This window comes from Coptis chinensis, chromosome 5 (assembly GCF_015680905.1).
Source record: "Coptis chinensis isolate HL-2020 chromosome 5, ASM1568090v1, whole genome shotgun sequence".
Taxonomy (NCBI): Eukaryota; Viridiplantae; Streptophyta; class Magnoliopsida; order Ranunculales; family Ranunculaceae; genus Coptis; species Coptis chinensis.
Genome location: NC_141460.1, coordinates 81,637,976 through 81,661,636, shown reverse-complemented (window position 1 = coordinate 81,661,636; position 23,661 = coordinate 81,637,976). Strand labels below are relative to the sequence as shown.

Genomic DNA, 23,661 nt, shown 5'->3' with positions numbered 1-23,661 from the left:
ATGACTTTATACTAAGCTAACACATGCTTAGTTGGACCCAAAGATCGCACACATCACGTACCCAACTAATTGTGACGTCAATTTTACACTTGATTTAACGGAAATCAAATAGGTTGCATCATCAATTGTAAAAAAAATCGAAAGTTTCTTTCATTTTTAGAATAAATTCAAAGTACATTGCATTAATGGTAAAAAAAACAGCAAAAATACATTGCATTTTTAATTAGTTAATTTTGCCCAAAAAAATCGAGTAAATAACACCCATGTAATGCACTAAGCACCTGTTATTCCAAACTTCATTTGGAAATCTTGGGACAACGACCCGGCCCAGACAACATTCCAAACACATTTTCGGTTTCTATGAATGTTTCAAGAAGCACCAAAAAAGAAACTTTTATAAAACTTTTGTAAAATTTTCGGAAAATATTGATAAATTAAGAGGTTTGCTTCCATGCACAGGCATTCCAATGCATTCCAATGTGCACTAATCTCAGCCCCACATCTGATTTTTGTTGGGAAATCCATGATCCAGTACAGACTTGTTAACCGGATAAACTGGTTTGGAAAAAAAACAAATATATGAAATACCAAATTTACCCAAAAACTAATTCAACCTAATAACCATCGTGGAAATTGGAAAGTCAAATAAATGCATCGCTATTTACTTCGGGCTGGTTCGAATAAAAAAGGAAAACAGTTGGCGCCAAACTCTCATACTCTTTTCGGGTTCATCTCCACTAAACTGAGTTCATCTCCATTGTTTCCCTTTTTCACTATCTTCTAAGAGAAATCCTCTGCATTTCAAACTCTGGATTGGGCATCTCTCAAATACTCCTTCAGGTTTGGATATGAGTATTTAGTAATTTAGGCTTAGTTTAAGAAATTTTTCTATGGATTGATTAGTGAATTAATATCTAGTTTCAAAATATCTGTTATTTACATATGGTGGTGCTTGGTCTTCAATGGCAAACAAAAGTTTTTTACATGTATATTTTGGTTCAATGGTTTGCTTTTCTTGCTTGTTTATGACTTTCACACATATATCATGGCTTCCTCTATATAAATGCACTGATGCCATCAAAATCCGCAATTAAATGTGCTAGGCGATAGTACTATCTACTAAGGCTAACAAGAGTTGATCGCTACTAGACGATGTCTTGGCAATGCCCTAACCCCGCTCTGTTGGCCAGCAAAAGCATGTTAGATAAGAAACACTTGTTTTATTGATGAACTTGGCCTGTTCAGAAATTTAAGTGTAGTAGTAGTTATCTTATTGCACTAAATTTGTTTGTAAACTCTTAAGATGTGCAGTAGACAAATGGCGGGATTGCAAAATTGAGTTAAAGTAGGTACCCGATTATAATCTAGAATATTTATGTGATTGTGCTAAAGTGTGTACAGTAATAATGTGATCAAGTGAAAAGAGTTTGAGAGATACGAACCCCGATGCTTCATGGCCAAAAATGCGAGGAAATAAATGAGCAAGTGGTGAGAAAAAGAATTATTAGTTAGAAATGTGATTCGCATAGGCATACACGGAGGGGGAGGTGGACCCGGTTAAATAGTGTACCGCTTAAAAGCTTAAAAAGTGTACCAGTTAAACTGATTTACTTTCATCCTGATAACACTGCTGGCATTGTTAGTCGATCCTATAATTTTAGTGGCACACATGACACATGCAAGAGCATAAACAATTCTTGAGACCAGAGAAACTAAATTGTCACTTTTTCTAGCATAAATGTAAAAAAAAATGATGTTGGAATAGTATTACCTCTTTTATAGTTCTGGAATGACATCTTGAAAGAACTATAGTACTATACAACGTAATAACGAGAGAAGTAGTGATAGTTTATAAATTATAAGTAGATTCCTGGCCTGGCCGGATTGCCAATTATAAAGGTATTCTACTCCTTGAAAATTGAAATTGATCATATTTTCAATTCTAGGATTCAAGACATGTAAATATTGAGCTCCATAGGGGGAGTTTAATCACATATTGAACTTGCTTATCTTCTTATGTCACATAATAAGGAGAGTTTAATTTTACTGCTAGTTTCTTTTTACTTGTTTCCGTTGCTTAAATTATCGTTACGCATTACTCACCTTCACCTTTTGTCCCTTCATGACACAAAGGTGAATCTTTTAATTATTTATTTGTGAACCTAAAATGCTATTGTCTGTTTTATTTTTTTATTTTAAAATGAAATTTTAACTTCAAATTAATGTTGCTTCACGTGTATACTCTTTATTTGTTGTTTATTTTATTTTGCACTTATAGTGCAAGAAGTAATGAATGCATATTTATATTATTACCATATTATAGTGATCAAGTGATGGTGGATATCTCTAATGAAGACAGAGATTGGGCTACAAATATGTGTAATGACGCATGTCCGTATGAGGAAAGTGATTCTTTAGACACCGAAATAAATATTGTAGAAGGTTCAACCAATGTGAGTTTGGAAGACGAAGATGAATCAGATGACCATAGTGTTAGTGAAATTGAAGGTTTTGAAGGACAGTCAAATGAAGCAGATGCAAGAAGTGAACAAACTAATGAGAATGATTTCGATCTATTCAGTGGTAAGTTGGGATGGGAAGATCTAGATGAAAATGCAATCATGTTTTCAATGCGTTTTAAAACCAGCAACGAGGCATTTGAGTTCTACAACGAGTATGCCAAGGTTGTTGGGTTTAGTGTACGCAAGGGTGTTTACCGATTTCATAAAGATATCCCGGTTAAAAGAAATTTTGTGTGCTCGTGCCAAGGTGAGAGAGAGGTGAAATATTTGAATATGGAACACAAAAGGAAACAACGTGAGTTGTCTAGATGCAAGTGTCTTGCGATTTTTGAAGTGATTTTTGATATTAAATGCAATATGTGGGTTGATAATAAGTTTGTTGCTGAACACACTCATCCACTTGTGCCTTATCCTAGTTCGATATTTGGTCGCTCACATAGAAAGATGGGCAGTGAAGATGTGGCTTTGGCAAAGAGTCTAATTGATGTGGGCATTAGACAATGTCAAGTGATGGATTTTCTTGTTTATAGGGCTGGCCAGTTTTGTAAAGTTGGTTACATAAGAAAGGATTTGTATAATTATATGACCAGGATGAGAAAAATTTATTATATGAATGGAGATGCTAGCACACTTGTTTCCTGCATGAAAAACAAGTCGAAGATTGATCCAGAATTTTACTACTCATACGAGCTGAATGAACTTAGCCAATTGGTCAGATTGTTCTGAGCTGATTCGACGTCTCGTGCAGATTACAGCTGTTTTGGTGATGTGTTATTGTTTGATTCAACATACAGGACAAATCAATACAAAATGCCAATTGTCGTATTTGCTGGAGTGAACAATCATAGACAAACTATTGTATTTGGTTTTGCAATTATGACTAGTGAATCAGAGCAGTTTTACATTTGGGCGTTAGAGCGTTTTCTTACAGCGATGGGCGGTAAGGCACCTAAGTCGGTCATAACAGATGGTGATCATGTAATTCGCAAGGCTATTAAAGCTACCTTACCTAGTGCTAGACATCGCTTATATGCTTGGCACGTTTTGAAAAATTGTATTGACAATGTCCGTGTCTCTGGGTTTCAAAGGGACTTTTGTTCACTCATGTTTATGAAATGTTCAGAAGAAGAGTTTGACCAAATGTGGGAACATTTGTTAGAAGCACACCAGGTCCATGACCATGCGTGGGTGAAGAAGATATACAAAAAGAGGATGAGGTGGGCAGAGGCATATCTTCGAGGCGCATTCTTTGGTGGTTGTAGAACCAACCAACGTTATGAAAGCATGAACTCTGTTATACGGCTTCATGTAAAGCCTGGTTTAAAAATGGTTGAGCTCTATGGAAAAATGGAGCTAGCACTTGAGAAGATCCGGCACCGTGAGCATGAAGAAGAAGTTATTACTCTGACAACCAAGCCGGTAATTGTGGCCTTTTTGGACCGAAAGTATGAAAATCAGGCAAACTCCATCTATACACGGGCGGCTTTTAATGTGTTTAAGATGCAATTGCAGCAAGAGGCATTTTACATTGTTGATTCAATGAAGGATCATCAAGGTGACAATATTCGTTACTACACTTTGCATCGTCATTTGTATAGGCACTGCAAGTCTATTGTGGAATACAATGTTGTTGATAAAAAAGCGAAGTGTTCTTGTGGTCTATTTGAGTCATTTGGTTTTCCATGCCGACACATCATTTCCATCTTAAAAAATGAAGACGTCGCTGAAATACCCTCTAGTTGCATTTTATTGAGGTGGACGCGACATGTGAAAACGGTCATTCCTACTATTACTTCAGTTAATGTTCATAATGAAGCAACTTCTGCTATTTGTTATAGTGAGCTTATGGGGATTTGCAAGAATATTTGTTTGAAGGCCTCCAAAACTAAAGAAGCTAGTGAAGAGTTCAAAGATTTCCTACATTATTATCTTATGTCAAAAGAGATCCCATCAACTGCTGAAGAAAATCCTCAAGTTCCCGTTGAGGAGCCATCAGATACTCACGGAGATGCGGCCCACTTAGAACTGATAAGTGATCCACCCCAGGTAGCACCTAAGGGTCGACCAAAAAGACTTAAAGGACACAATGAGACAAGGAAGAAAAGTTGTGGCGAATGTGGTGTTGTTGGGCATACAAAACCCACGTGCCCAGAATTACATCGAGAAATTGGGGGTAACTAGTTATGTTCACCGCTTTAGTTTTTCCAATACAAGTATCTATATTATTGAAGAACTATAATTTTTAAACATGTTGCGTTGCTAGTACTTCTATTTTTTTAATAACTACAATGCTATGTGTGTGTAATAGGGCCAAGTACAAACTCAAAACGTGTGAGAAAATGTGCTCGATCAGCCGATTTGAGCGAAGAATAAGAGATACATTCTACGAGTGGTAGGTACTGCCATTTGCTCAATTTTGGTTTCCAAAGCTCAATATAATTCTCAATTTTTGTTCTAATATAGGTGCGTGTGGTTTTGTTGCTACGGAGAATTCTGATAAAAATAAAAGAAGATCTCGAATCAGCAAGTGTGGAAATTGCAATGAAACAGGGCATACGAAGACTACGTGTACATGGCCTAAACCTCAATCACAAGGTAGGTACTACATATTGAGTAGTTATATTTGGAAGGTTACAATATCCTGAACTATGTATATACTTATTTAATATTAGTATTTTCAAAATCTTAGTATTTAATTATTGAATTTATTGCTTGAATTCTTTTCAAACAGCTTCTTCTTCTAAGGTTCCAACAACTCCTCCACCTTCTCGTAATTACATTTATCTTCTAGGATATATTTTCCCACCAATCGACCATATTTACTAAACGAATGTAAACTCGTAAGCGTTAACTGTGTTGTATTAGTTTTTGCGGGGGTGATCGATGAGTGAGATTAGATGCTTGTTGGGAAGGTTTTTGCGGGGTGATCGGTAGTGGATATTAGCTGCAGTCTCATGACCGTAAGTTGATCGGGTTGTTTGTCAAAGTTGGCGCCAGCTAATAGGCCTTGTATTGAGTTAGTGGGACGAAGAAAGTGAATCATCGGTCTACCACTATAGAAGTGAAGAAGTACTCAATTGTGAAGAAAGACATTGTCCCAGTTCTTGGTCATTGCTACTAGACCGATGTCTTGGCAATACCCTAACCCCGCTCTCATTGGCTAGCAAAAGCATGTTAGATAAGAAACACTTGTTTTATTGATGAACTTGGCCTGTTCAGAAATTTAAGTGTAGTAGTAGTTATCTTATTGCACTAAATTTGTTTGTAAACTCTTGAGATTTGAGACAAAAGAGGTTTGAGAATTTCACCATCATGTCATAATAACAATTCTGTTTTAGAAGAAGAAGAAAGAATGGGAGTGTTCACTTTTGTCCGCAAGAGTTCGGGAAAGTATGGAGTGGAAAGCAAGATTCAGAGATTTAGAAGCATCGGCTTCATCAACTTTTGAGTTCGCAGAGGAAACTTGTTCAAGCCGCTCTTTCTGGCGACTCATCCGGTGGTGTTTCTTCTTCCGTTTCTCTTGTCACTCCTTCTTCTGCTGTCTTCGGTTATTGTTGGCGGTGGTGGTGGTGGTGGCTTCATTGGAGGTGGTGGCTTCATTGGAATGTTTTGTTTTAAGTCTTAGTTATGTGTAGATATTTAACCCTTCTTCATCATTTGCTTCTTTCCCTCAAGTGCAATGCTATTTTTGTGTAGTGTTTTGAAAGCAAGATGGAGTTGTTTTGATGGCTACAACCAGAAATCTGAAGCAAATAGATCGCCCCTACAAAGGACCTGGTCGATGGATAGAGTATTTCATCTTCAACGGCCAACTCAAGAGAAAGAGAGAAAATCTTGCAAATTTCTGCTAAAGAGACTATGGACGAAGAACTAATTGATTTTGTAGACATTGGAAAGGTAATTATTTGCATATTATTGTTAAATAATTCAGAAAATGCTTTTATATGTCAACTCCTAATTTTTTTTTTTTTTTTTTGTCAAATCATATGCAATTTGTACTTTGTAAAATTCTATTTTATTTTTCATCCTTTTCAGATAAGAAGCTATTATAACAACTAGCGATTATTAGCTAATATTAATATACTTGTTTGAAAATATGTTTCATACGCTATTTGGCCTGTATACTCTATTTGGAAGAGTTTTAACCTGATTACGCCATCCTTATGCAGTGTTCTATGCTTCCTTCATGGATGAAATTTACTCACCTAAAAATGTGAAGAAAGTATAATACAAATAAAATTTTAAGTGGTCGGTGGGTCTGGTTAATAAAATTCCAAGCACATTTGTTTTCCCCAAACCAAACTCCTAACATGCCAAACTTCGTTACCTTTTGCAGAGTGAATCACACAACTTTAATTTAAATACGTACTCTTATCTGATGTATCGACTTAGGGAACGGTTTTGCACATGGCATTTTATCAAGCTTCCAGTTATGAATAAGGAGCTTAGAACTCATGTCCTCTGCTAGTTGTGGGACTTCTTGTAACAAAAATAGACATTGCTATGGCAGATTTAATTTATCAAATGCTTTGCAATTATCATGCCTTTGCCATAAGTTCATAACACCTTGGCAAGCTATTAATTGATCTCAGAATATAGAATTAATCTTTTGTCTCTCAGAAATTATATATATAAAAAATCAGTCAGACCGTACTGTTGAGATGCTTTGGTGAAACAAAATCCATGTACAAAGAAGTAGTTTTAGGCGGTGATGTTTGGGATCTTCTTGACGAAGTTAATGATTTATATGGGAAACCTTATGTAGTACTCACGAGAGATAAGTGCAGTTTGTTCGGATAATTTTTTTTCTAATTACATTTATTTATTACGCATTACTATTTTTATCAAAGAATATCTTATTCTTTTTAGAATAAGCTTAGTTTCTATTGGTAGATTTTGATGTAGCTCTTTGGTGTCCGACGGGGGTGTTCTTCTCTCGGTCCTCCGGAACAATAAAAACACTTTTAACTAGATTTTTCTTTGATTGGACCCCTTGATTAGAGGTTACCGTTACCACGGCTTTAACTAGACCAAGATACCTGTTTTCCAAGGAATGAGGAAATCTCAGAATTTAACAGGGATCTCTTATTTGAAGAGGATAGCTGCTTTAGTGGTTTGTAGCTTCCAGTAGTATAATGATATGGTAGTAGTATTTAAGGCCTACTAGTAGTTTATTGGTGCTCAGCAAGTGTAACTAGTTTCTCTGTAGTCCTTAGGAAGTCTTATATCTATTCTGGTTAGGATTGTTTTGTGTAGAGGACACATAGTTCTTTAATGTTTAGTCTTTCCCAAGCTAGCCTATGCTTTGTACGTCAACTTTGACATCAATAAAATTCCATTACGTACTGACATTGTTCCAAATGCATGCATATCTATTTTTACATGATCGTAGTTATTGTTTGAATTACTATCCCATAGATTAATTTTTGTCCCCCATTGTCTTTGTAAGCCTTACGCAACTGAGTGACACCAAACACTTTTCTGAGCAAAACTAAAGGAAATTAGCATATGATGTGATTCAATTTAGAAGGTCATAAAAAATGTAAATATTTCATCTCATACAACCATAAGTGGTTATGATATCTCCACTAACGTGCTTAACTTGGAACTTGTTTATTTAGTTCATTGGTTGCCACTCTAGATCTTTGTATCAATCATGGTCTAATGTTAAATCCTGCTTATGAATCATCAGCCAAATTTATCATATTCATCTTGCTATGTTTGGTTTTACGCTTGATGCGACCTCATTTGTCTACTAGCCAACTTCGAAGTTTTTGTTTTTCAGGAGTGATACTTGTCCAATAGTTTATAGTTGTATTTCAACACTCTTTTGTTGTCCAAGCGTTAGTGGAAAGAGAAACACAAGATTTTTGAAATCTTTATGCAATTCCTTTCCCGAATGACAAATCAACAGCTGGATGCGATTAGTAATTTTCTTAATATCTGAATTAACCTCGAATTTCTGATCGCCCTCCTAATGTTTCTTATAGTGCTCACAGAGGCTTTGCAATTTTGCATTGACGTACGGATTCTGTTGCACAATACTGCCATGTAGTCGCTCGTGGCCAAAAATTCTATGGGTACACAGTCAAATGTCAAAACTAAGCAAGGAGGAGGACCATTTTACTATCTAGTGGAAACCGCTTTTAGTATATAACCAGGTCGTTCAATTATAGGTAGGTGAGTTTAAGGAATGATAATGGATAAAATGGTTGAAGTTGTAAGAACTCGATGTGAGAATTGAATTGGAAGCACGATTACACAATTCCACATAACTTCATCAACCGTAACCACAAGCAAAAGTTTCGGACACGCAATTGTTAATGCTAAATTTAACACACCGGGACATATATAATGCCGCATTTAATTTTACAATGAAATACATTGGTTAACACCATGTCTACGTTAGAAATGGCAAATAGCTTAACCAAGATACAAATCAGTATAGTGAAGGACATTAAATACATGTTGACATCGGTACAATATATAGACCATGCCGATTGACGAGAAGTGTCTCCTATAACTTGAGTTTATCCTAATGAACATCACTTAAAACACTTCCAAAGATTTTAGACCAGCTTCATCCATCAATAGAGGATTGTCTAGAGCCACAATCCGAATTGCAATAAAAGCTGCCATTTGAACCGAAATGTGCAACAACAGACTTGTGTTAAGCCTAGTACATGTGAACCAATTCATTGATAACAAACCAACTTCACACTTCTTTTGGCTGAATTTGCTCGAAGTCAAATACCTCAAACATGAGGCGCCTCACATCTGCCTTCCCATACACGTGTAAGAGAGTCCATGGATGGCTTGCTGAATAGCGATGGTGACAGGATTCATAAGTCTTCGGTTGTGTTCGTACTTGTCCTGGATCTGCTCATCGTAGATGATAAAGCGGTGGAGGTTTTTGTCCCCGAAGTACCTCCCACGTAACTTGTTGAGCGTAAGACGCCGATGCCTCTCCCAGAACCATCTTCCAAGAGCATCGATATGCTTCATGAGTTGCTTCTCGCCATGACAAGATCCCGAATAGAAGAAAAATAGATAAATTTCATATTTGGCTCTTCAATGCTTGCGATATTATCTTAAGTTGTAATATGATCATGAAATAGATGGAAAAAGAGAAACACAAAAAAAATTGTGCCTCTTTCAGATTAAACAATTAATTAGAAGTGGATCCAGATGGATTCGAACCATCAGCCTCTCAAATAATGAGCGCTCTTACCCTTTTGAGCTTATGGATCCATTGACAAAGACAAACATTCACCATATGATAAGTAACAAGTTCAGATATCATAAGTCGTATTGATCTGATATACATACAAAGGGTACAAGAAAATCAATTTAAGGGTGATTTGATGAGGGAAAAGGTAGGAGATTCACTTTAAAAAGGTTCAAGATAGATATAAGTTATAACATTGCAGCAAGTGAAAATAGACTTCATCAAGGTATGCTTGTATGCGCCACCGCTTTCGGGTAATTAGATTGCTCATGTATTCCAAGAGCTTTAGTTTATCCGAGCTTTATTTCGAAGTAAGTAATGCAATTCAAAGTCCTGAAGGAACACTGTTATGTTCCCACCAAATCAGTAGGAAATAACTTGACACATAGGCAGTTCTTTGTATTGTGCTCTAAAAAACTGAATGTGGGAAAATAACACGCTAAAATGTAGAAAGAGGCATCGCTTCCTTGAACTTTTGAACAGACTACTACCACTTTAAAGCATTTTCGCTCGAGAGATAGTAGACAATTTGGGGTTATTCAAACCACGGCAGTCAAAATATGCAAGCCGAGATGCTATTAAACTATTATGCGAGAAAGGGGATGGAATAATTGAATCAAGCATATCAAACATCAATTTTTCATCATGACTACTGGCCTGCTGCATATATAACAGAATAGAATAGTACTTGCAATCATATGTGTTGCATCTCTGTGTAATAAAATGACGTTGCATAAAAAAAAAAACATATGCCAAAATATAACAACTTGTTGAAAATATTAAATATTTCATTAGAACGGTACACAAAGTTAGGGGAAGCCAACCCTTCTATGTATCGTAGTATGGCCAATGGTTGGTTGGTTTGCCTCATTTTCATGATCCGGAAGAAGCCTCAAGTCGGTTAAGAAAGGGTCCGAAGGACCCTCAGGGAACATCGAGCCACCTTACACGCCCAAATATATCGGTATATTCAGTTTTATCTAGTTCAACCAACTTCCACTTGTATGTTGGATAGGCATAGCTTTCCTCGGTTCGCGACAAATCTGTAAATAACGGAACAAATTCTAAGGTAAGATCATATCTTTTCTGGCACACCGGTTTAAAGAATGCATGTCTATGTTGGAACACGGACACCGGTCGCCGCGATAGCTTCTTAAAAAGCAAAAACTGAAGTAGTTTAAATGATAAGTGTGTAAATAAAAAAAATGAAATTAGAACCGGCTATGAAACCTAAGTGGCGTTCTATACATAGTTTCGAACGAGGACTTTTATCACTCTAACTTTTTACTATAAACATCTCCTTTACGGATAGAACAACTTTCATTACAAGTGTTTGTTACCTTTAGCTTCGTGAAAAAGAACCATTATACCGCTCACCTAGTGCCAAGTCCGATGCCCCGAGCCCCAAGGGCCAAAGCGAGAACATAACCACACCCATCCACAATACCACCCGCGGCAATGATGGGTATATCTTGACCAAAAATGAGATCAACTACTTTTGGCAATAGCGACATCAATCCATCCCGAAAAAACAATTAGAATCAATGCTAAAGAGGTGAATAATTTTCCTACATACATCCAAATTAAAAAACATCATCAAAAGTTAAACACATTGTGTCACTTAGTATCCATGAATTGTGATAATTTTCTGTAACATGGCAAACATATTGTTAAACCTCTTACAAAGGGCAAGTAATAATTTTCTGATATTAATTAACATCATACAAGAGAAAAATAATAACTTGCAACACTTGATAATATAAGTCTCAACTATTATTTCAACCAAGGTTCAAGTAAAAGATATACCTCCTTGCATCATGAGGAAGAGCAGTTAGTACATTTTTTGCCATAGGATGTCATAATCCTTCCATCCACAGAAATCCAAAGCTAGCGTGCTAAAGGCCTCAAAGATAAGCTTTGTGTCTTTGTGTGTATTTGTGTTTAGGTTATAAGTTCAATATTATCTTTGTTAGATTGGATAGTACCAAAAGGAAAATGCAAGCAAAGCCTATTTGTCAATGAGTAAAGAGAGACGGAGGAGAGAGTTATCGAAAATAGAGACTGGGGAGAGGAGTCTGGGCACGAGTTTCTTGTTACAGAATAATGGGAAACCTAAACAAAATTTCATCCAGTTTTATGCCGGTTTCACCCTTAGTACATTTTCTCATCTTTATGCTAGAAGATGACAGATGTGTGGTCTAGATCTGTGCTCATTGGGATGCATTTAAAGGTATGCGCATTGTAGATTTAGTAATAAATTAAACAGTATTATTAATGAAATGTCCACTTTACACTTTACAAAACTTTCAATTAACTAGTTACCAAAAAAAAAAAAAAAACTTTCAATTAACTGAAAGTTTCGATGGCTACCGAAAATAAAAAAAATCGTGACAATTACATGAAACTTTACAAAATTACACCAATTTACGCCAATACTTCAGAAATAAGTGGAAACTTGAATGGGCCACGTTATGATTCCTGTGCTTCCTTGCGGCGGTAAGCGAATCCGATACCATGGCGTGTATTAGGGAATATAACGAATATACTGCTAGCAATTCCACCAATTAATGGAGGTAACACCAAAAGCAACTTTTCTTGTTCTGGTTTTAAAGATGGACGGAAACACTTCACTGTGTTTGGATCCAAGTATGCAACTGTTGCGAACACAAGCAAAGATAATGAAGCATGAACAAAGTCTCCTAGTCGGAGTTTATACGCTGATAAGTCCACCGGGTCCAGCGACTTTGTGTCTGAATCTGGTAAAAGGATCATCCCATTCTTTGTCACAACTCCATACCGAGTCTCTCCATTACTATCAGTATAACTGTCTGTGAACCAAGAAAAAAAAGAAAAAGCGCCACAAAGTCCAAGGAATATAATGCTGAAGTACTTGTTACTAGTCTTACATTTGCCATTGTTGGTTACCAAAGGATTGAGTAATTGGAGCAAGAAGATATTCCCACTAGGGAGAAGCTTTATGACGTTAGACAAACCTGTGAACGTCTTCTGTTCAGCGTTTTTTATTGTAAATGTTCGTCGTATTGAACTAGACTTGTTGTCTGGGGTTATTTGCGCCATGTTATCCTTGTTTGTGGAATTTCGAACTACGTCCATTTCTGTTACCATTTATAGATATAGATTCATAATGCGCTGACTGCTGACAAGTCTTAATTGGTTGGATTTGTTTATAGAACACTTAAGGGTGATTGCGGGTGGTTTGTTTGACTTACATGAGAAATTGAGATTGGGTTGTGACCAGAAGAACAAGTCGTTTATTTTTGTGGGTGGTTACAATCAAAATATCAAATGACGTGGATGCATGTGGCCTTTAGTCACATATATATATTACTATATTAGAAAGCATAGAACATAAGAAAATTTTCAAACTGGAATTTTAGGCATTACTAAATAAGGATAAGAAGACAAAGAAATCTCAGCTCCTTTGAACTTTTGATCAGTCTTGTACGTTAAGTTTATGGAGCCTGATCACCACGTGGGTTATTTTCCAAATTGCATATATTGGAAAGCTGGACCGCCAATATCCTTCTCCAGCACGTAACGGTTTCGAAAATCAATTTGGTTTTGGAAACCAATATTTCAAAATGCAAAAGCGCGGCCTCAAATGCATGCCAATTATTTCAATTCCACACAGTTTCTATAACAAAAATTTGAAGTTCTAAGTCATTTAGTCATCCAAATTCATAATAACCCAAAAGATTGATGAAGTGAAGTGAACTATGTGATACAACATTTTACACAAGAATTTATTTATAAAGTTGAGATTTGTTCATAGTTTCATATCATGAAGAGTAGAAGAGATAATAGTTACCCTCTATTTTAAACAAAAAGAAAAAATTATAAATAAGAAAAATTGAAAAATTGTCGTACATTTTTATTAGCTAAGGTGAGCAATTTGTATTAATGTGAAGAAAAAAACATTACAGAATAGTACAAAATAGATTCCCAACACAATTGGGATGTAGTTTACAAATCTATAGTAGCTCTTGTCCAGCACCTCCCATGATTTGAGCCATGGAGGATTACCTTCAAACAAAAATAACTCATTGTGCTGTTGCTATATTCGCGTTGCCTTATACTTATTGGTGATGCCTACTTCAAAAATAAAATCAAAAAGTTCAAAATTCAAAAAGTATGGTCTAGTTAGCTTATCCAAAAAAAAATGTGGTCTTTGCGATGGAGGCGGCTCACAACTGAAGCGTACGCTTCACGGATGCCCCACACACTGAAGCATAGCTTCCTATGCAAATACATATTGCTCAACGTCTCTAATTAAGGCATTTTAGGTATGCTTCGAGGCCACATGGCGAACGCCTCAAACGCTTTTTATAACATTGTTGGAAGCCAAAATCTGTTCTCTACGAGCTTTTGAAAATTGAAATATATAAATACCCCCACTACTTGTTAGATTTAGTTGCACACAATTAAGAGAGCTCATAGTACGTGTGCGGCGTGAGTACATTGTTTAGAGTGAGAAATTAGTGTATGCAACAACCAAATTTATGAGTGAATTGTGATAGTGCAATAATAGCACAAATTTGTGAGTGTCAAAATTTGTGTATTCATTCGTCAGAAAGATATTGGTGTTTGTGTGAGGTCACATTGTGAACAGTTCTTTGATTATTAGAAAATTTGCACTATCAACGCCGAATGGACAATTTCAATTAAGATTCTTTTCTCTTAATTACAGGTAACATCGTTAACAATAAGTACACAAAATACTTCATCCATCTTAATGACGTTGTATGTATTATTTGACCTATCATCCATCTTAGTTAGCTATTAGAGCATTTCCAATGCAAACCACTATTATTCATCTCTATATAGGCTGTATTTTTCATCTTTTCCACTATTTTAGTGAAAAGTAAGGTGAGGCTGTCCAATGCAAAGGTGAAAAATAATTTCGGACGGGATGTTGGATTCCGTATGAATGTAAAAATCGAAAAAACGCGCCGGACAGAATAAAACATCCCGTCTGAAGTTAAAAAAAAAAAAAAAAATCCGAAAAAGTTGAAAACATACGAAACGGAATCCAACATCCCATCCGGAAAAAAACCAATTTTTTTAAAAAAAAACGCACGAGACGGAATCTAACATCCCGTCCGAAGTTCATAATTCAGCCACTATCTCGATTGAAAGTTTCACCCTCGTTTTGACTTGGGAAAATAGTCACCTTCATATTCACATTTGCATTGGGCAAAAGTTTTGAACCATTTGGACAGGGCTGGGAGCAGGCCAACTAGGTAGCCGCCTAGGGCCCCAAAGTTTTGGTCAAAATTTAGGCCCCCGACTAAAACTTAATAGGCTAATACCCAATGGGATACAACCAAAGGTAATCTGGTCCAATCCAGTCCGGTAATTACAGTAGATCACTTAAACATTGGAGGCATGACCTCTTGTGTAAAAGATCTATTTTTCATAATAATATAGACGTCTTTAAGGAAGCTCGCCTAGAGCCCCCTAAAGTTCAGAGCCGGCCCTGCATTTGGAGGTGAATATTTTCACATTCTCACCATATCCATCTTCATTGGGAATGCTTTTAGTTGTTGTTAAGTCAAAAGCCAAATATGAATAAGTTAACAAAAATTAATTTCCAGTAGTGAACTAGTGATCAATTCATTTGTCCGGTTCGATCTCAATAAAAACGAGCAAATGTATCAAGTTCCATGCAACTTCAAGGCAATCATAGCATAAACTGTGATTGTCTTCAAAAAGTTTCTTATGCCTTTTCTTAAAGTTTTTTAATCACCCGTTTTGTAGATCATGAGATGATACCACCCCAGTTTCAGATTTTAGTCCGAATGATTAAGGAAGTATACCTTTTCAATAATACTTTGGGAGGTTGGACAGGAACGGATGTAATACCCTAGTTAAGAAGTGCTCTTTATTTGCTCATATCTTTTGGATGTCCTTATTTTCCCCGGAACTTCTTTAAATCTCAAATTAATTAGTTCCCTTGACTCGATACGAATTCTGAGATCCACTGCTAGTGAGACCAATAATATAAACTTATGGGCTGTAAACTTAAACATTGTTTCATGACAGTGTGGTGTAAACGAGGTTAGATAATTAAATAGACAAAAGGACAGAGGAAGAACGGAGTGTCAAGGCGTGTGAATACACTGTCCTTAATTAGATGGTGTAAATGAATGAAAGAGATGGGTTTAGATCTCTGTAATTAAATATCTCTAATCGGTGACTACAAGCTTTTATATAGAAGTTCAAGTCACTCACAAATAATTAACTAACCAATGTGGAACTAAAACAATAATATAGACTACAAAATTGGTTTTCAAGAGTTTATAATACCAACCAATGTGGGACTATCACACAAAATACAATGAGAGAAAAAATACACTTGTTCATCTTCTCAACCAAGCTTACATAAGTAATTTGAAATACTAAAAGGAGAATTCCAACAATCCCCCACTATTAGAAAATAGTTATAGTCTCCCACTATTTTGGCATAGGATATGAGTATATGACAAAATGGTTAACGAAATGTTAGAGAGAATCGAAATTACAGTGCATAAAATATTGGTGTTTTATATGCTTGAACTAGTCATAGGGCAACAAATCATATCTCACGTGAAAGTGGTAGAATAAAATCTTTGAACCAGCATTCCCTTGTAGCAAGATAAAGGACATGCACCCACATTATTCTTTCATTGTATTGCTTGTTCTGCGGTATTGCGCTTTTTGGCCCTGCGCTACCTGTGCTACATGAATGCGCTCTAAAATATTTGCCCAAATATCCATAAGAACCAATCCAATTCTACATTCACATGGGTGGATTTCTATTAGGTGTACATTGCAGTTTAAATACACCACCTCATTAAAATATGGGCTATGGAATCTAATAAGAGTTAAAGAACTCATCCTTATACTCACTGCAATTCTAGTTATACAATGTATACTATAGTACCATCTTGCCATAGGGTGGGACGTCTCATAAATAAATAAGACGATAGTACTGCAAGACGACGAAGTGACTTGCTTGTCTCTTTGAACCTACTTCATGGGATCTCCAATCACATAGGTAGGGTTGCCATCAGTATCGCCCTATATATGGGCATAAGTCCCATTCCCCTCGAATTATAATCACTTGCCTCTAAATAAGTGGTGTGGTCAGACATATGGCCAAACTAAGTCCGACCTAACATAATCTCTAGCAACTGCTTGATTAAGTTATATCTTATCAAACTTATATGTCTACTTTTCATATTGCACATATTTCTTTGTGTCTTAGCTATTGCAATGAGACAGTTGCAAAACATATACATATCAAGAGGTTGTTTAGAGCCAATGGGAAGATTGTCAAGAGGTTGCGGGCTAACTCACTTAGCATCATCACATGCCTTTTCTAAGGCGATTAGCTTGGATAATATCCAAGACACTCAATTTCCACCAAGGGTAAACACATAAACATTATTGGATATAGTTTCTAACACATTACTCTTCCAACAATGATGAAAATCTACTAAATATAAGTTCATAATCAATGGCTCCGCCATAGTACTTGGATAATCTTACAATATACATCAATGTTTCTTTATAAGGACAATGAGTTATCAGCTCAATATATACCATTAATGTAGGCATTATATATGTCATGTCTCACATATATAATCCATACTTTAATATGACATATTTAGTATGAGAAACATAAGTTTACTATCATAATACCCATACTTTTCAGTAAAAAATATTTCTACTAAGTGCTATAACGACATAATGAGACCAACATGAGTTTTAATTTCTATATTTACCAGTCATTCAATTTTGTTGTGCCTGAAATTCCCTATACCATCCGTCCGATCTGGTTTAATTAGGTACGTTATGGGGTACACATATATTCAAACGTCAACATCTTGATAACTGAAAATAGCAATTACAAAAAATGAGATAAAACAACATAATTAACTATCATATCTCTAATGACAGTCTATATGTGTCTCAATAGGAATTTATCTGTCTCATAAGCATTCTCAATGCTAACACTCATTATATTAAATTATGTAAACAAAGAGAAATTAACACATATATGTCTTACTTTATCCTAAAAAAAGTACACATCTTTATCAACATCGTTATTTTGATATCCACAAGACACCAATATACTATTGAATTTCTCATGCCAATTATAAGCGTTTGTATTAACTCATTTAAAGATTTAACTAAATTGTATACCTTAAGCTCATCACCTGGTACTACTTGGTATTGTAGTTCCTCAAGTTGATCTATATAATTTTCTTCATCAAAATTGTCGTATTAGAAAACATTTTTTAGAAAACCATTTGATGAATAAAATTGTGGATCACAACTACTCAACTTGAGTCTTTAGAATTCTGAAGAAGAAATTCTAGTTACATGAGCAAGGTTTGAAAATGATATAAATCTTTTCTCTGAGTAAAACCCACCTTGGCTATTTATATTAGTCTTGTATTTTGCAATACAACTATCACGTTTTGTTTCATCTTGAAGATCCAAAAACAACCTATAGATCCCCCCAAGAGGTAAATTAACTACCTCCTCTTAATGATTGTGTAAATCAAGAGTCCATTTTAAAGGAGTTATATCCTTCAAAAATGACACTTTTCATAAATAGACAACATCTTTATATATATATAATAGCAGTCCTTTTTCCTGCTATCTGAGGGTGTCCACGTTAGGCTAATTTTAAATACCCTGTTTACTCACGAAAAAAGAGGAGAGAATTTCGTCACTTAAAAAATACTTCTATCTAATTCTCGATTTTTCCTCTCTCTAATGGCTTTCTCTCTCGGTTTCCCCATTTCCCTCTCTCACGATCTCCTGTTTTGCCCACCCTTTATCTCCTCCCTATCTCTCGAGATCGCTCTTTCTCAAGTTTCTTAAAGCGTTTGACACCATTTAATATCTTCAACATTATTATACTCAAAACCCATTTAATGGTTTAACCCACCTTCATTCAAAACCCACGCACAAGAACCATTCAATAAGTTGTTGGATGCCCAAAATTTACAATGACCTAAAAAACAACAAAAATATGAAAGAAACCCATTACAGAAATGAACTGGGTTTATAAGAGGATTTCATTAATAGAGAATCCCGATGTTGGGTCTTCTTTGTTTTGTTTTGGATCAAATTGACAAAAAGGGGGAGTCTTTCAAGGTGGGAGCTTTGTCGGATGATGTTAAAGAGTTAAAGAATATTCAAGATTCAAGCTTGCTCTTGAGGTAAATATTATTTATTTTGGTTTATTTAGAATGGGGTTTTGAGTTTTGTTGTTTTCATTGTCGAAATGTTTGAAATTATCTCTGTAGCTCAGTTCAATAGTTACACTGCCGCCTTTAATTTGTCAAGGAGTTTTTGATATGAATTACCCATGGATTTTATAACATATGTTTTACTATTATTCACGCCTTTGGACAATTGACAATCAATGTCCAAGGAAAGAGATTCATATTTACAAACGGAGTTTTAGTGCTCAGTTCAATTTGCTACTTCAAATTTGCAAATGTCTATGCTTGCCACATCCATATATATTTTTTTTTTTTGCCCAAAACCAGGTTCTTCAATCATGTTAGGTGCATTCTCCATTTGCCTCGGCTGTCATCTCTTCTTTTGAATTCATCAATGCCAATGTGGGTATACTTTCTTTCTTTGCCTCGGTTTCAGAAAGTGACTCAAGAGAACTTTAACTTTAACTTGATATTCACTTCATTTACCTTTCCATGTGTTCAATCTGGTGGTGAGCATCCATTATTGAGTTAAGTTTCACAAAAACTACCCGCTTCTCATCTAGGTTTATGCTTTAGGCTTCTCTGCCGCTTCCACGTTTTGGCAGCTCAATGAATCGAGTTTCTCCTACAGAGAAACAAGCTCCTTTGCAACTGATTTCTTGAGGTCTCTAACACTTGGATGCAAGCCCTGCAAAAAGGAACATCAAACAATATATCATATTTTATAATAAAATATATTTTTGATTGATAGTTGCCTCTGTATTCTTACACGTGTTTATTAATTCAATTGAATTGTTCATGGTTAAATAGAATTTGAATTATATTCTTAAAAGATTGTTAAGTTTTGAATGTTAAATTGTTATGTTTATGTACTTTTGACTAATTTCAATTTGTTTATTTAAGTTTATTTGATCTCATCATTTTTATGCGCTATTGAATTCATACGTACAATTAATTACTCAGGAAGTTTAATGTTTGAATGGATGGATGTAGACCAAGCCTCTGTAAAGAAAATTTGTTAATCAGTCATGAGGAAACTTTCGACATCTTCCCACTTAACGTAAATTTTGATTTGTGAGGTTTTCTTATTCCACAAACCCATGCATGGGGCATACTGTTCTCCTTCTCTTTTTTTGTGTTTTCACCACCTCTATAATTTTTTACTTTGTTGGTTTGTTTAACTTCTCATATGAACACATTGTGTTACAAAATCAAATAGTTGTTTAACTTCTCTTATTGAATTGTTGTTTAAATTTGTGAAATATTTTCTACAGTTCAAATTTCCTCGACTGATGCCTATTATTACTTTTGAGTTCCCTCAAATGGAACGGATGTACCCTAACTATTTATTCACTCATCCATAGTGTCTTTCTTTCTATTTATTCAATCATCCGTACATAAATAATTTAGAATGCCTCTCATGGTCATTATGGGATTGTATGTACAGTCAAAATTCATTGGACTGTGGGCTGATGCTCAACATGGATTTGATCATTGTTTGATCGTTTATTCTATGATTCTATCTTTTAATTTTGCAGTGAAATATAATATGACTCTGTCACCTCTCCCCCTATCTCTCTCGCTGCGATTTTGTTTAAGCTACGACAATTGGGGATTGTGAAGGCATCTAGACTGTTAACAAGATTCTATTTCGACCAATTGGTAATAATTTATTTTTTAATTAATTATTCTATTATCATTTTAGTGTTGTTTATTATATATAGTGTTCTAAGTGGATGCTTTTTTCTTGCCCACCTTATAATTTAGGGGCGTGCAATAGATTTTAGACAGACAAAATATGGATAATGAGAGGTTCTAATGTGATTTTGACCTCGATCAACTAGATGAGCCCTTCATGCAGTGTCTCTTTTTAGTTTCAGTGTCGAGTAATAGATGGTGGGTTGAATAGTGAAATTGTACATGGGGTTGGGCATATGATGAATAGGACGAGAAGATATAAGTAACAGTTTAAACTTTAAACAATTTTGATTATACGTTTTATTAAGAAGGTGATAAATGGGATGTTTAACAAAGAGCTGAGGTTATAATGGTTGGTATTTATAGGTAATGGTGATAACAAACTTGGCAAATAATAACATTCTATAAACCGAAGATGGGATATGAGAAAACTAATTGTATGTAATAGCTATGTTCATGCATATTGCTTTCTTGCTCATAATCTATCGGTTACTACTAATTTATTAATAACTACTAGCTACTGTCTATTTGTTTTTGGGAGGGTTCTAGGGACATGTTAAAAAACAAATAAAAAAATCAAATTTGTCTCTCTTCTCTCTAATCTTTTCAATCTTTATATATGTTGTTTTACGTAATTTTGGGTTTTGAGGCTAAACCGGCGGGGTTTAAGTTTGGCAACACCGTTGCGAATGTTTGATGGAATGGATGAGGAGGAGGCTCTTAAGAAAAAAGAAGAGGTGATGGATGGTCCTAGCCTGTTTTGTCTGAACGCGATAGGTTGAAGCTCCAAAGAAGAAAGAGAAGAGGAGCGTCAAAGAGAGGTAAACTAATTATGAACCATTTTGGGAAAATGCTATTGGTTTACTAGAAACTCCTATGTCTTAATTACTTAACTACATTCTATTGTATAAAACAACAAGAATACTTGATGCATGTAGCCGAAATGGAAGCAGCTAAAGCAGGGGATGCCATGGTGTTTGTAAATCCACAACAACGTAGAGGGCTCAACTATCAAAGATATTCACATGGAGAACTTCATTGTATCAATTGGTGGTCGTGAGCTCGTAGATGGCTTGATAACACTTTCTTTTGGAAGGCAATATGGTTAGTATTCTAGATAATGAATGAAGAAACAAGATTGATTCATTGTTGATTATAAAATATATATGCCCCATAGTAACTTTTGTTGAGTCATGGTGAATATGAACCATTGTGCTGGTCCTATTTGACCACTAGATTCCATTGGGATTTTTAATCACTATCGAACTCCTCGGGTATTTCTCTCACATCTTGAAGTGATTTTAAAGTAAAAATATTTTTTTAACAACTTCTTCCTTTGTTCTCTTCTTTATCTCCCATTAGTAATAGTTATTGATTGTGTTGAATTGAATTGATTTGGGGCTCTAAGTGTTTGTCACTTTCATCATCTAGATCTAACAAAATAGGATATGAAACTACTATATGTAATAAGTATAGAACAAAGATATGATGTTAATGCCTTGCATCTTCTTTCAGAGGACTTTGTGGACACGCTTCACCCAGCGGTCCATTTGATCCATTAGGGGCTCGCAAAGGATCCCGATCAAGCTTTGCAATTTTGAAGGTTAAGGAAATTAAGAATGAGAGACTTGCAATGTTTGCTATGCTTGGGTTCTTCATCCAGGCATATGTTACTTGGTGAAGGACCTGTTTGAAAACCTTTCGCTCACCTAAGCGACCCCTTTGCCAACAACTTGCTCACTGTTCTTCAAGGATCGATTAGAACGGACTCCCACCTCGTAATTTCTCATCGGTCCTGTTTTCAGTCTCAATGGACATATGAAGGAGATATTTCAAGGCACTTAACTTTTGTACCTGCACCCCAACTGTGTTATTACTTAATAGAGCTTTGCGTAATCACATCAAAACTCACTTTCTTTCGGGGTGTGACCAAGATGCTCGCGTAATACTTAAATTGTTCGACTATATGAGCCTCAATTGATAGACCAAAATAGACACTTCAAATTATTCAACTACTCAAGTCGGATGTCTCATATTAGCATCTTACACCAAAAAAGATGGTGATACAACTATTTTTAACAATCACGATAGAAAATCATATATGCAAAACTGAGAGAATACATGTAAATTTGTCAAAAGGCACGCATATTTAAGCAATCCATTTATGTGAAAAGCTCAAACCATAAGTTATTACCACAACAAATAGCCTTAGTATCACTATCGATCAGCAAATCTTACGTAGGAGTGGGACAGATGGGTAGAACCCGAATTCTCGATAGATATTTGTCTTCCTTTTCTAAGATATGGACTCTGTTTTGGAATGTATTTTTTTGTTTTGATTGGTAAGTCTGTTTTTATTGTTTAAATTGTTATAACCGCTCTTGTAGAGAAACCGATAGTAATCTACGAGAGAATTCACGACAAAACAAAATACTATCTAAAACCCACCACACCTCTTTCCAAAACCCAAACAACACTTAATCTTCCTCTCCCTTCCAACCCCATCTCATCCCGTGAAGATTAATTCATTTGATGACAATAAGAAACAGTCCAAAGTAAGCACCCACTTCCATTGGGGTGTAGGTGCCATTATTATAGCCTAATTTAATTTTCCAAACTCTAATATGTTTTTTTTGTTGATCACAAAGCAATACATTCTTATGCAAAGCAAGTAGTAGAGTTGGATCAACTGTTGAGGAAGATGGTCTTTGAGAGTTTGGGTGTTGAAAAGTACCATGATGGCCACATTGAATCTGGCGACTACCGGTATCGTGTTCAAAAAAGTACTTTGTACACGGTCATCCTAATGAAACTAAGGTTGGTGTGAAGGCTCACACGAACATGAACTTAATGACAATCTTGTCTCATAATCAAGTTCAGGGGTTGGAAGTTGAGACTAAAGATGGGCATCAGATACAAGTCAAACTCTCTCCAAACTCTTTCATTGTAAAGACTATGCTTTCGGGTTTTG

General features: G+C 35.6%; 1 protein-coding gene and 2 pseudogenes across 1 annotated transcript; 1 reads left to right on the top strand and 2 right to left on the bottom strand.

Annotated features, from left to right (window-relative positions):
• Positions 1–3,332: 3,332 nt before the first annotated feature.
• LOC147499278 (protein FAR1-RELATED SEQUENCE 5-like) lies at positions 3,333–4,230 on the top strand. Its single transcript, XM_086563444.1, has 2 exons — positions 3,333–4,077; positions 4,121–4,230. The coding sequence occupies exons 1-2, from the start codon at positions 3,333–3,335 to the stop codon at positions 4,228–4,230; spliced, it is 855 nt and encodes a 284-aa protein (XP_086419570.1).
• A 5,007-nt stretch (positions 4,231–9,237) lies between these two features.
• LOC147499277 (ribonuclease III domain-containing protein RNC1, chloroplastic pseudogene) lies at positions 9,238–9,527 on the bottom strand (annotated as a pseudogene).
• Positions 9,528–12,219: 2,692 nt separating this feature from the next.
• Positions 12,220–12,876, bottom strand: LOC147499276 (protein DMP2 pseudogene; annotated as a pseudogene).
• Between the last annotated feature and the right edge of the window lie 10,785 nt (positions 12,877–23,661).

Bases quoted from the DNA above. Each gene is read 5' to 3' on its own strand.
- LOC147499278 (XM_086563444.1), top strand. From the start codon at position 3,333: ATGCCAATTGTCGTATTTGCTGGAGTGAACAATCATAGACAAACTATT. The intron at 4,078-4,120 runs GTGACAATATTC...TCATTTGTATAG, and splicing joins TTCAATGAAGGATCATCAAG to GCACTGCAAGTCTATTGTGG.